The 14,241-nt window shown below is 42.3% G+C and overlaps 1 protein-coding gene across 1 annotated transcript; it reads right to left on the bottom strand.

Moving 5' to 3' along the window:
- Positions 1 to 6,858: 6,858 nt before the first annotated feature.
- On the bottom strand, positions 6,859 to 14,176 carry Cox7a2l (cytochrome c oxidase subunit 7A2 like). Its single transcript, XM_005324530.5, has 3 exons — positions 14,022 to 14,176; positions 9,079 to 9,210; positions 6,859 to 7,743 (listed from the first exon to the last, which is right to left on the bottom strand). Exons 1-3 carry the CDS (start codon positions 14,091 to 14,093, stop codon positions 7,603 to 7,605), a joined length of 345 nt encoding a protein of 114 aa, XP_005324587.2. The 5' UTR covers positions 14,094 to 14,176; the 3' UTR covers positions 6,859 to 7,602.
- Between the last annotated feature and the right edge of the window lie 65 nt (positions 14,177 to 14,241).

The raw sequence follows: 14,241 nt of genomic DNA, 5'->3' as shown, positions 1-14,241 counted from the left end.
TATTCTGACCCTCTCACTGTAGATTATGCCTGGCTTTGACTTCATGGGAATAAAGTTAGTTTGCTCTTCGCGCTTGGCAGCTTTCTGTCCTGACACTCCCATGAGTCGTGACAGGCTCTTCCCCTCGCTCTTCTCCTCACTCTTCTCCCACTCAGGTGGGTACTCCTGAAGTCTGGGGTATCTGAATCTCCTCATTTTACCTCCTGACCAACGTCACACCCACCTAACTTTCAAATGTGAACCCCCAGCCCAGTCCTTGGGTCTCGACTTCACAGCCACTTCCTAATGGATTCCCTGATGGAGGACTCCCAGCAACAGGGTTTTTCCAACAAAACATTCCCTGCCTTGTTGATCCCCAATCTCCACACCTCCACTCCCCTGAAGCCAGACTATCATCCAGGCTGTCATCCTGGAGCCTCCCTCCTCCCCCCTTGCTCTGTCACCAGCTTATGTTCCTTAGACCTTCATAATATCCCTGGGACTCACTCTTCTGCACTCACTGCCATTGCTCCCAGGCCCTTGTTATGTCTCATCATAAATCGTCCCTTCCTGCTAACCTGTCCTCCACACTGGCATAACAGGTTCAAAGAAAACACTGGATTCAGTGGCTGTCCCCAGTGGGTCCTGATGAGGCATGGCCTCTGGCGAGTCTTGGGTAGGTCAGGATGGTAGTGTAATGTAGGTCATTCTGATCCTTTGCACCTTGGGTGTGAGTGGCCTTGCTCCTGCCACGTGATGGATGTGAGTCCTCCTCCAGGTCTGTCTGCAATCTCAGTACTCCAAGAGCCAGCGTGCCCAGGCTCCTGCTAACCAGCCAGAGTCCAAGTTCTCTTTGGGAAGGGCCCCAGAAAGGATCTTCATGGGCAGACCGGAGCATCCCACCCTGAAATGATCCTACATTTCCTCTCTCCTTCTCACCCCACAGGCACAGCCAAGATGCACTCATGTGTCAGCATGTCCTCTTTCTACAGGCCAAATGGCCTTCCCCACCAACTCAGGCCACATGCAGTCTAAACAGTATCCCCTGGGGACATCCCTGCCACCTCTCCTCTTGCCTTCCTGGGTCCTGGGCCTGCCTCTGGTCTGTTCTGGTGCACTCTGGCTGTGCTCATCATTCCGTGCACCTTGAAGTCCAGGGGAAAAGTCACCCTTCTCTGCTCTCCCCTGCCCCACACAGAATCTCTGTACAGTCAATGAGAACAACTGGCTTGTGCTCCGAAGGTTACTGATGAGGAAGACGAGACAAGCCCCCAGTCTGACAGGGGGATAGGATGACTGGCCTTGGGTAACCTTGGACCTGCTCATGGAAAAGCCCTGCAGGAAAGGACAAATAGGGTACCTGATGATGACCCCATAAGAGAAGTACACACACACACCAAAAAAAATTTAAAAATACTGTGGGGAACCAGTGACATCAGGAACAACAAGAGCCCAGTAAGACTTCAAAGCACAACTCACAAGGGGCCAGGTCAGCTGGTGGCACTAGCAAAACACAGTCCCAAGCTGCCCAAGTGTGAGGCCAGAGGCACGACTATCTTTTCAAGTGGAGTCAGGCTGTCCCTTCGGTTTCTGTCACCATCCACCCAGATTCCAGACCACACTGAAGTTCCTCTAGGCCCAGAGTGCTGCAAAGCCAGCAAATGTCCCCACCACACATTTGTATTCTCAAAATACATCCATAACAGCATGGTCATACAGTATTTCTGAATTTGTCAAGAAAGCAGATCTCAGCTCTGGCCTCCTGGGTTCTGGGGCCTGAAATTCCACCTTGAGGAATGCTGCATTGGCTTAGAGGTTCTGTCTTGGTTGTAACTCATCACATGCATAACTGATCAGGAAAAGAAACACAAAAAACAATGCTTGATGCCCAGGAATAAGTAAATCTCCCAGCAGGGACACAGGAAGTCCTTACTATGTCATAGTCTTTCTCTTCCCACTTTTGCTGTGGCCACTGGACAGGAGCCCGGGCACACTGGCTCTTGGGACACTGAGATTGCAGACAGACCTGGAGGAGGACTCACATCCATCACTTGGCAGGAGCAAGGCCACTCACACCCAAGGTGCAAAGGATCGGAATGACCTACATCACACTACCATCCTGACCTACCCAAGACTCGCCAGAGGCCATGCCTCCTCAGGACCCAAAACCTCCTCAAGGCAGCCCAAACTCACCTGGGCTACCCCACCTATTCCTGAAGTTTATCATCCCTGCCACAGGACACACTGGTCCAAATGACACACCTCAGTCCACCCGCCAACAATGAGGACTTACTGCCACTCCTGCAGCACGTGTGGTTACTTCTCTGGCTCTGTTCTCTCCCAATGCTCAATGAATGGTCCCAACTCAGGGAGCCGTGGTAGGCAGGCACACATAAAGTTAGAGAATGATTTTCCAAATGACTGCTTCAAGAGGATGTCATTCCAGAGAAAAGGGAACAGCCACCAACGACAAACAAAGGCAACTCTGTATGATTGTACTTTAATTAGAATGACAACTAATTGAAAGCAATTTAATGTTGGTTCATGAAAGGTTAATGAAATTCATGTTTTAGAGATGTTGAATGCAACACAGACTTAGCCAGAAACTCAAATCTAACCTTTATTCTCTTTAATTATTCGGTCAGAATAATTTCCTGGGAGCAGGTTTAGTCTTGAGATGGTTCTAATTAAACATCAATGAACTTTGAAATCAACATCAACTCATTCAGCTGCAAGTCAATTTTCAAATTAATGTGCTGTATAGCATGGAGGTTTGGTAGCCTAAACACAGAGCGGGGGTGGGTATTAATACCATGAGGTATTAATGGATTCTGGAACATCATGCCTCCGGGGGCAAGGCACTGCCATAATCTGTGGGGGCTGAGACTGACTGAGCAACCAGGGCTCCACACGCACAATGACTTAAGCTGGCAGAGCCAGACCTTTGAGCAGACCCTGGGCCCTGCCCCTTCACCCTACCCTTGCCTAACTGCCCCATCCCCATTTCTCTCTCTCTCCTTTTAGGATTAGTGAATGTGTGAAGAGCCCTCTGCCTGATGAGATGCCCTCAGAAAGACCCCAATTTCTGCACAAACTTCCTGACACTTCACCCTGGCACCAGGTACATTCCTGCACAGCCTCAACCTCCACTTTTCTGCCTTAGAAAACCCAGGCCCCTAACTTACCTGTTTTTCCTTGTAGCTGTGCCGAGGCCCTACTGCACTGAGCACCTGTCACTTCCTAAAACTTTTCCCCACTAACTGGGAGGTAAGGCCATCCTTCTTACAACCCGAGGCTGCTTCATTTGGCTTCCATGAGAAAGTGATATTTACAGTCAGCAAAGATTCCAATCTGGCTAGAACACACTGGGCAGCGTGAAGGACCCGTGCTTTGGCCCTGAAGTAAAGCCATGTGATGAACAAATGTCAGTGACCAGAGACAAAGTCAGGGCAGGGGAATGCAAGAAGTCCCAGGTAGAATGAGTCAGAACACAAGGGGAAAAAAATGTTATCTAAAGAATACTGTTCCTGGGCTGGGGCTGGGACTCAGCGGTAGAGTGCTTGCCTAGCATGCGCGAGGTCCTGGGTTCAATCCTCAGCGCCACATAAAAACAAATAAGATAAAAGCATTGTGTCCAACTACAACTAAAACATATATATATATATATATATATATATACATACACACACACACACTATTCTTAGTCATTCTGCTCAGCCCATTCTCCATTAGCATTTTGCAAGCAGTTCCCTTGGAAATTAGCTCTCACAGACCCAAACCTGAGCAAGCAACATCTGGTCCCAATCCCAACACAGCCTGCAGCAGCAGCACCACACACCAGCAACTTGGGAGCCACACAAAGGCCAGGAGTTCAAGTTCAAGCTTATGCAAGTGACAGCTGTGAACAGCAGAGGAGACTGCAAATGATCTGTCCACTCCCCTCCTAACTTAGGAGGTGGCTAGTGTGACATAAGCTTTGTTCCACCCAGGGACAACCTGCTGTAAAGCAACCAAACACTACCAGTCACGGGCACTCTCACACAGGAACATGTGAGGGCTGGCTATAGAGCTCCTCCATACAACCCTGAGACTCACAGGCACCCTCCAAAGGACCCCGGATATGCTTTTTAAAGGAGTTTCCTGAAATACAATCTCCAGGCTTACTTATCAAAGGCAAGACTGTTATTCATTTTTGAGGCCCAGGCATCTGAAATGTCCAGGAGGAGAAACAAGAATGATAATCAATGAACATGACAGAAGACCAAGGGCAAGGCTCCACTTCTCAACCAAATCCTGACATGGGCAGTCTGTGGCACATGATCAGTGATGGATCAATCAAAATATCAAGTAAGTTTATCATTCACCAGGACCATACAATGTCAGAAATTCTCACAGTCAATCGTTAATGCCAAAGGTGTCATCTCTAGCTGTTGCTGATCAATGGGTCAGAAAGTGAGAGGTCTGAAAGCTTCCTACCATCTGAAAAATCAGAAAGATGCCTTGAGGGCTACAAACCTCAACATCATACACACCAGGAAAGCCTACCCAAGCCACACAAAGAAAAAAAAGTAGACAAATAAAAAGTTGGCTAATGTCCTAAAAGCCAAAGCCATGCATTGAAAGCTTCATACCAAAGTCACAAAGGATGAGGCAGGGAGAGGGAAGGCTAATCAGAAACTGAAAGAAGTCAGGCTGATAGAAAAAGGGAAGGGTAAGTGGTTACTTCTTAAAACAAGTGTAAAGTAGCCACTTTCTTTTTAAAAAGTATTTTTAGCTGTAGATAGGCCCAATATCTTTTAATTTATTTATATGGTGCTGAGGATCGAACCCATTGACTCACACATGCTAGATAAGTGCTCAACCACTCAGCCAATCCTCAGCCCTTTTTTAGTGTTTAGAGATAGGGTCTTGCTAAGTTGCTGAGGCTGGCTTTGAACTTGCAATCCTCTTGCCTCAGCCTCCCAAGCCTCTGGAATTACAGGTGTATGCCACTGTGCCTGGTTCCAGAAATTATACTTATTGCAATTATTTAAACAGGAAAATTTTTAGATGGGAAGCTTAAATAGGCAAAGGATAAAAGGCATGTGCAACCATGCTCAGCTTCTACCTGTATTTCTTATTGTGTACTTTAAAAAATTTTTTTTGAAAGTATATATTTATAGCTTTTTTTTTGCCCTTTTTTGGGGGTTGGGGGCAGTTCTGGGCATTAAACCAGGGTTTCAAGCATGTGGAAAGCACTCTACTATTTAAATACATCCCTAGCCCAGTTTTTTTTTTTTTTTAAATGAAGTCTTATGTTATAAGTTGCTGAGGCTGGCTTCAAACTTGCAATGCTCTTGCATCACCATCCCAAATAGCTGGGATTACAGATATCACTCTGTTTGCCTATTTAAGCTTACCATCCAAAAATTTTCCTAAATTTAAATTGCAATAAGTAATTTTTGGAGCTGGGCATGGTAGCACACATCTGTAAATTCAGCAGCTCAGGAGGCTGAGAACAGGAAGATCTCAGGTTCAAGGGCCAGCCTCAGCAACTTAGTGAGACCCTATCTATAAACAATTACTTACTGGGGATGTAGATCCGTGGTAAACTGCCCAAGTTCAATCCTCAATGATCCACCCTCCAGAAAAAAGAGAAGTATAATTTGTTGTATAATAAATATTGGCTAAACTATTAAATCATTTATAAATGTATTCAGTGGGATATAAATACCACTGCAAATGGATACCTACCTTAATTTAGTTAAAAATATAAATGTCTGGTGGGGATGCAGCTCAGTGGTAGAACTCTTGCCAAGTATATTTGAAGCTAGGGTTCAATTTCCAGTACCACAAAAAAAAAAAAAAAAAAAAAAAAAACGTAGAAAACAAATGTCTATTTGTCTTATTCCATTCTCTGTTGCTATAGCTGAAAACCACAGACTGGGTAATTTATAAAGTCTTTATCTACTCAGAGTTCTGAAAGCTGGGAAGAACAGGTAGCCAGATTATTGAGGCCCTTCTTGCTAGTGGGACGGCAGATATCCAAGAAGGGGGGCATCACATGGCCAGACAGCATCCTAGCTCAGGTCTTTCCTCCTTTTCTTAAAGCCACAGTCCCACTGGATTAGGGATCCATCCTTACAGTCTCATTTAACCTCACTTATCTCCTCACAGACCTCCTCCAAACACCGCAGTTTCACCTTCTTAATTACTTCACAATGAGGATTAAATGTCAACATGAGTTTGAATGAGGACATTCAAACCATAGCACTAGAAGGGTCAGAAATTTCTTCTTGAATTTGAATTTCTATTTCATTCTCCCACCTAGAATTTTTACTCCCAATATCGTACCCTAATATTTTAGACTTCAAACCCTTACTGATCCCAGCAACTTAGGAAGCTAAATCAGGAGGATCCCAAGTTCAAGATCAGCCTCAGCAACATAGCAAGACCCTGTCTCAAAATAAAAATAAACAGAGCTGGGATGTAGCTCAGTGGTAGAATGGCCCTATGTTCAATACCAGTATTGGGAAAAGAGGTCACCATCTTTGTTATGGCAAGATACAGATCACTACCTTATATATAACATTCTACCTCTTTCAGCATTAATACACAGTAAGTGAAGTCTATCAGTCATGACAGCATAGGAAATTAGTGTTTTAAAGTGAATTGTGCATTACAGGTACATTTCACTAAGGAACAAGCAGGAATCTTATAAGGAACTATACAGTAATCATTAATATGCTATTAGACTCCTATTGCTTGACTTTGAGGAACCATTTTATAAAGATTACCTGGTGCCTAATTAAACAAAAAAGAAATTAGACTCAGGTTTAAGATGCCTCTGGTGTCCTCCAATTATTCTGAAAGGTCATTTAATTTAAAAGAACTTCAAACTTGTAATTTTTCATTCACATATTTATTCCATAGTCAAAATAAACCATAATTTAAAGCCATAACAAGTCTTTAAAAGATAAAGTAGAATTTGTGGCACAGATGCATTAACAAGACAGACACCAATCTCAAGTGCAACACTAAACAGGTATTCTCTGTTCCCGTGATGGAGTACACAACAATTACACATAAAATTTCACTAAAGATCTGGGATGAGGCATATAACCCTTTGAAATAAACTGCCCAATGAATACAGGCAGGCTGCAAATAATTGCTATTAACATTTTGCTGTAAGATGGAAAAATTCCCAAGGTGACTACTGACTCAAACCCCTCATTTCATGCACCTGGCCTTAGATTCCATCTTCCATTCTCAGTCACATCCAAATCCAGAAAGGCTTCTGTGCTCCATGCTTAAAAATGCATTCCCAAGTCCCAGAGGACCTCAGCACAGACTTATGTTAATGAGCCTGTGTGCAACCTTCATCCAGAACCTCCAGGGAAATCAGGAGCTCCAAAACACAGTGCAGTGTGTGTCTTTAAACAATAGTTTTAACTGTCAAATGAGCCTGACATCTGACAGGCCATATGCATTTCATAAGCAAACCAAAATATTGTCTTCATATCTTTCTCTTTCTTATTTTTTGAAAAAATGTTAAGTAAATCATCCAAGTGGGGGGGGGCAATGAAATTTCAAAAGGTTTATGCAAAAAAAAAAAAAAAACAACACAGTCCTCTGTAGCCTAACTTATTTGTTTTTGGGCTGTGAAGCCATATAGAGGGCAATCAGGCAGTAGATGGTCCCTCCCACAGTCAGCGCCATCGTGGTCCGGTAAAGCATTTGGTCAGGAAGGCCTCGTTTCAGATGGACGGGCACGCCATCAGATTTCTTGAAAGCAAAAATTAACAAGGACATGGTTATAAGAAAAAGAGATTATAATTTTAGGCTAATAAAGAACAAATTTGTCTACTGTGAAACTATCCGTAAACAAAACAATGGAAAAACCCTAATCCATGAGAATGCTCATTGACTAAAACACTATTATTCTCTAAAATGTAGCTAAAGTTTATATATCTGAAGTTATTCTCCAAAACAAAGCCTGAAGCCACACAACATATTCCAAATTTCTAAGGCATTTTTCATATATTACTTAACCAGGAAAAGAGCACTGGGGAGCTTTTTAAAAAGCAAAAGCAATAACAGCTAAACAAAAAGTGCAAACACTAGAAACACTCCCCAGGAATCCTATGTTTATAGTTTGGCTTCTAATCATGAGGGAACCAAGTCAGAGCACACCAGTTCAATGTACAGTTTCAAGTCCACTTTGTATTTAACTGTATTCAAATAGTTAAGGCCCCATTTAATAATAAGACTCCACAAGATGTTTAATTCATTAATTTGCAGCCTCCATCATTTCTGCCCTCCCCAACTGATCTCAAGATTCCAAATGCCCCCTTAAATCTTATTTACCAGAAAAAGGGATTGAACTGATTAAAAAGTACTCTCTCTCTAAGATGGCCTTAATCTAGACATATTTTTCAGAAGGGGGAAGAAGGAGCAGTAGCAGGATCTGTCACTCCTATGGCATCTGTGATATAGTCATTTCTCAATTATCTATAAGTAGATTAAGAATATCTGAAATTTCAATTCTGGCTTCTCTCTGTTCATCAGCTAACTCAAGAGGACCTCCTCTATTTCCATTAATAGCTCACTGAATTTTATTATCAAGCAAGCAAAAAATAATTAAAACTTATTGCCAAATATCACTGTATGTGTTACAAACACAAATACACAGGCTATTGCTTTCTCTATGCAATGGATGACCAAGAGCCATTCTACTATCTATATAGCTGGAAAGCCTGAGTATGTTTAAAAGCTGATGAGAACAGTAACCACCTTTCCCTTTCTTATCTATATAAATTTCTATTAGTTTCTGACTCAAACTAAAAGCAAGGGAATGCTATTTAAAGAAAGAAAAGGTTGGGGGGCTGAAGCTGTAGATCAGTGATAAAGTGCTTGCTTCATATGTGTGAGGCACTGGGTTCAATCCTCTGTACCACATAAAAATAAATAAAGATATTATGTGTTCATCTACAACTAAATAAATATTTTTTAAAAAAGAAGAGATTGGGTAGTAAGCTAGACTAAGACTCAAGTTTCAAAAGGAATTTTTTAAGCCTGTTTATTTCATAGGCTTCTCTGTTCCTAAGTGTCATCCCTCACCTGGAAAAACTTCTGTAGCTCTGGAACCTTGTTCTTCCCAGCATAATCATAACCAGTGGGACTAGAGGTCAGTTTAGTCGGTGTGGCAAATATGATAGGTGGTGCTTCTGTGGAAACCACTGGCCTTAATCCCTGCAGAGAAAAAGAGAAAAACAGTAAGTTGCAAGTATGTCTGGGCATCTGAACAAAACTTTCAAGGAGCACGCTGTCTGGAGCAGCCATTCATCCACACTCGAAGGATAGGAAAGGGATCTCTCCAAACCTGTATTAATAGGTCTTTAGTTGGTCCTCAAACTTTAGACAAAATACCTTAAGCAGTTTTCCCAGAGCAAACTCTATCAAGAACTCCCTACCAGTAAGATAGAAAAGACAGGAAAGACAACAAAGACCCAATCTCAGCTTCCAGAAATAAATACAGTAAAACATAATCTTTATGAACTTTTGGTTAGACTTCATAAGGGACCTCACTGCCCCTTCTCTCCTCTGGGTGACTAATGGACTAACACAGTGTGTTAGTAATGGGCATTAATGTTATGGAATAATAGCAGCTAATTATCAATCTGGCTTTTGTTATGTACCATACTTTGCAAGCATTACCTCGCTTAGTCCTGTCAGCAACCCATTCCCATTTAACAGAGGAGAAAACTGGATCAGAGAAGGTAACTTGCCTGAAGTCACAAAATGAAAACAAAGAGCCAAGTTTTAAAATTCAAGCCTCTACAAAGTCCAGAGCCCTGGCTTTTTGCATTCACTACTCATACCCTACATTTCCATTTGCTTAAAAAACACAATCCATTTTGGTCTGTAAGGCGTGGCCCTACATTTAGCATGTAATACTCAAGTAGAGACAGGGACTCAGAAGTCAGAGATTAAAAAAAAAAAAAAAAAAAAAAAGAGGCCCTGCTACTGTGATAACAAGGCTTTATTTGAATTGGAGAATATTAGGTCCTCCTTTCAATCATTCTGTGAGCTCACTGTATTGTCTCCTAATGATTATTCCACCTTGAATGTAGAAATTTAAAAGTATTTTCTACCAAGCATCTCCAAAATGCAAATTCATGTTTGGACAAGACTCATGTGAAAACATTTTTAGAAAGGATTATACCTAACTTTGTGTTTGTTGACCCATCCAGTGACTCAAAACTACCACAAAGTTTTTGAGCAGTACCATCTGAAAACGGGAGTATCAACCATATTAACACTTTTAATTCAATATTTCCATTTATAATATTAGAAAAGTTCAGAATACAGAATTTTAAAGTTACCTATAATCTCATTTTATCCTATCAATAATTGTATATTCTCCCCAATCTTTTTACATATGCTTATTTGAATAACTTTATTGTCAGGCTGGAGCTGTGGTTAGTAGCAAAGCGCTTGCCTATCCCATGTGAGGCACTGGGTTCGATCCTTAGCTTCGCATAAAAATATAAATAAAATAAAGGTATGTTATCTATCTATAATTACTTTAAAAATTAAAAAAAACTTTATGCTCAAAATATAAAATCCTACATTCAGCTTTTTTCTTTTCTTTTGGTACCAGGGATTGAACTCAGGGGCACTCGACCACTGAGCCACATCCCCAGCCCTATTTTGTATTTTATTTAGAGACAGGGTCTCACTGAGTTGCTTAGAGCCTCACTTTTGCTGAGGCTGGCTTTGAACTCAAGATCCTCCTGCCTCAGCCCCTCAAACGATTGGGATTAGAGGCATGCACTACAGCACCTGGTCCTCTTATATTCTACTTTATTTACTGTGTCTCCCCCTATTTCAGTGACAGCCCCCAAGATTCTGGCATGTGTTGTTCATTGCTTCTATTTCCCAAGACTTAGAAAAGCAACTGGCACGAGAGCACATCCACTAAATATGTGTTTAATGTGTAAGTCAGCTAAGGAAGGCTATAGCTTTACCAGACTTAAATAAGCCAAAGTCATGTTCATCAGACTTGGCAGAGGCTCCACACCTCCCACAGCAAGGATAAAACAACTGAAAGCTGTTCTTAAAGTAAGTGGACCATAAATCAAGTAGAAATCGCAGACTTTACTTTTTAACACTGAATCTCCCAGCTATTTACATAATCCCTACATCTAAAATTGATTAAGGGCCATTCAACCCTAATCATGTACAGTAATTGAGTTCTTCCTAGTCTATTTTTTTTAGATGTTGATAGATCTATATTTTATTCATTTATTTATACATGGTGCTGAAAATCGAACCCAGTGCTTTGCACACACTAGGCAAGTGGCCTTACCACTTATCCACAACCCCAGCCCCATCTAGTCTATCTGCTCAAAAAAAAAAAAAAAAAAAAAAAATTGTAGAGGAGAAGTGCTAGGGATTGAACCCAGGACCTCAAAGATGCTAAGCAAGCATTCAACCTGTGAGCTCCCCTAGTCCCTAACTGCTCCAAATTTTTTTTTATTTTTTTTATTTTTAAGGAGAAAGGTAAACAGGATTTTTTCCCCAAAAAAGTTGACTGAACCAAAATTTTTGTTCTTCTAATTTTTAGGCTTGGAGAGGAGGGTGGAGAAATAAAAGAATTATCCTAAATTTTTAAATGTTTGAAACCAGTGAAACTTTCACTCTGATTTAGAATTGGAAACTAGTTTCAGTCTGCATTGCTTCATTTTGTTTTTCCTCTTCATGGTGCTGGGGATTGAACCCAGGGCCTTGTGTGACACCCCTAGCCCAATTCTACTAATTTCTAACTGCAAGTTGGACATCAATGCCTTCAGGTCCCTCTAACACCACACTGAGCATGTCCAAAATTCACCTACCAGCCCATCAGGAGCTCCCTGTCTGTTGAAAGCACCACCATCCTCCCATTTCGCAGTGGTCTTAGAGTCTTCCTTCTCCATCCCCAACATTCCTCTCACCAACAAGGACAAACTACTATAACTTTCTGCATTAAGTTGCTAAGTCCCTACTCATTTCTCACAAAATTAAGTCCTATCATCCTAGCCCCTTCATGATTACCACTATCCTCCATAGCCAACCTTATCTTCTCAATGATTCTCTTCCACCCCTTCCCTTTCACAGTTCTCTTTCCCTGGAATACTGTTCTGCCATCCTAGCTAGGAAAATAATTACTGGGTCATATAGTAAAATTATGTTGCCCTTTTTAGAAACTGCCAAACTGTGTTCCAAAGTGGCTACACCATTTTACATTCTCACCAGCAATGTCAGAGGTTTCTAGTTTCCCTATGACCTCACCAATACTTCTTGCTATTGTCTTCCTTTCTGATTATAGATCTTCTGGCAGATGTGAGGCAGAATTTCATTGTAGTTTTGATTTGCTTTTTCCTCATAACTAATGATGTTAAGATTCTTTTCATATGTTTATTAGCCTTGATTTATTTTTGGCACAGGACACAGAAAGGTAAGGAAAACCTTTTCAACCAACCATTGGAAAATACCCTCCCAACAACTACTTGCCATCAAGTTGACTTACAAGTCTCTATGCTGCTGTTACAGAACCAGCTTTTCCATATCAGGTTATTTAATGCATGTTAGGTTATTCACTTTACATAATAACAACATTACAAATATCTTCATTTTACAGTGTGCTAGTGTTCCAAGAAAGAAAAAGTTGAAGTACTCCTCCTAATTAGCAACATCAGATCACCTATTTGCCAGGATATATATACATTTTATAACACACACACACACACACACACACACACACAGATAGGACAGCACCTGTCACAGTCACTCTGAAATCTACATTCATAAAGTGTACATAATATTGCTCCTTTCTTTCAATGTAGCTTAAGAAATCTTTAAGTATTTTACTTAGAGACAGGGTCTCACTGAGTTGCTTGCTTAGCATCTCATTTTAGCTGAGGCTGGCTTTGAACTAGCTATCCTCCTGCCTCGGCCTCCTGAACTCCTGGGATTACAGGCATGTGCCACCACGCTCAGCTGCAATCATTCTTAAACATCCTTCCCTTGAGCAAGTTGCAGTACCCCACCAAGGAAAAAAAAAAAAAAAAGCAAGAGGCAACAATAAAAAATTGTTACACCACCTATCTGTGCCCCTTACTATTCCGGTCAAGTTCTCGAACTGCGTATCTTACCAACCCTTCTCACACTCCTCTATAAGAAACGAATGTGATGATATCTCAGATTCGGCTTCTGGAGAACCAACTATCTACCAAAACCACCAGTCACTTGACACACTTCACTCAATCTGCACTACAACGGTATAAAACTGAGCTCAAAATAAATGAAGCAACTCGGCCAAGGTCACACAACTAAAGCAATACAATTAAGTACTTGAGCCCAAATGTGTACGGGACTCTAAAATACTTCATCTCAAGCTGTAGCATCTGCAAGACATCGGTAGTTCAGAAATAGTGCACAGTCAACCACTTCACAGTGGACAAAGTGGAACTTCGTTGCGTGTAAATTCCCCTGCTACCCAAACATTTGAAGGAACCGGCTCAGTCTCCCAATCATCCGCATCCTATGAGCCCTGCCACCCCACGGCTTTCAAGGGTGCAGTCATCCCCATCCTCCAATCTCCTGCTGGCCTGAGGCCCCCTTTTGGGCTGTGGCAAGGGGTATCAAAATGAGGTCCGGAAGGCCAAAAGCCAGACTTGTTCAAAATAGGAAAAGGGCCGAACCTCGAATTCAGGAAGGTTACATTCTGACCCGAGTCATCCATCTTAAACAAGCAAGGACCCTAGGGGTCACCTTGACCCTTGCAGTGTGCTACACCGAACTTTTGCACAGGGTCAAGCCCGCCTGAAGGAAGGGCAGCCACACAAGAAGAGCCTCGAGGACCACTGCAAGTCGGCGTGGACAGGTGCTAGGAGGTGTGAATGAACTCGACTGAACTGAACCAAACCGACTCGTGGGCAGATAGATGCCTCTCCTGGCGACTGCCTGACCTGGGGATGTGAGCCGCCATTTCTCCTGAGTCGGTGCTATTCGACCCGTACCTGCGGGCTGTAGGCTTCCGAAGCCCATGCTCCAGTTAATTTCTGCGTGAATCCACTAAATTTATAATACATGATGCTGGTGTCCAGCTTCCCGCAGCCGCTGCCTGCGCGACCGCCCCAGAGAAGGACCCCGCCTCCCCTCTTGTGGTCCCAAGGCGCAAGAGGAAGGACCCCGCTCCTAAAGGCGGGCTGCCTAGAGAGTGCCTAACTTAAAACATGC

Source organism: Ictidomys tridecemlineatus, chromosome 12, assembly GCF_052094955.1.
Source record: "Ictidomys tridecemlineatus isolate mIctTri1 chromosome 12, mIctTri1.hap1, whole genome shotgun sequence".
Classification (NCBI taxonomy): domain Eukaryota; kingdom Metazoa; phylum Chordata; class Mammalia; order Rodentia; family Sciuridae; genus Ictidomys; species Ictidomys tridecemlineatus.
Note: the sequence above shows the minus strand (reverse complement) of the source record. Positions and strands in the feature narration are given on the sequence as shown.

Bases quoted from the DNA above. Each gene is read 5' to 3' on its own strand.
- Cox7a2l (XM_005324530.5), bottom strand. From the start codon at position 14,093: ATGTATTATAAATTTAGTGGATTCACGCAGAAATTAACTGGAGCATGG. The intron at 9,211-14,021 runs GTACGGGTCGAA...TTTTCTCTGCAG, and splicing joins CGGAAGCCTACAGCCCGCAG to GGATTAAGGCCAGTGGTTTC. The intron at 7,744-9,078 runs GTGAGGGATGAC...TTTGCTTTCAAG, and splicing joins AGCTACAGAAGTTTTTCCAG to AAATCTGATGGCGTGCCCGT.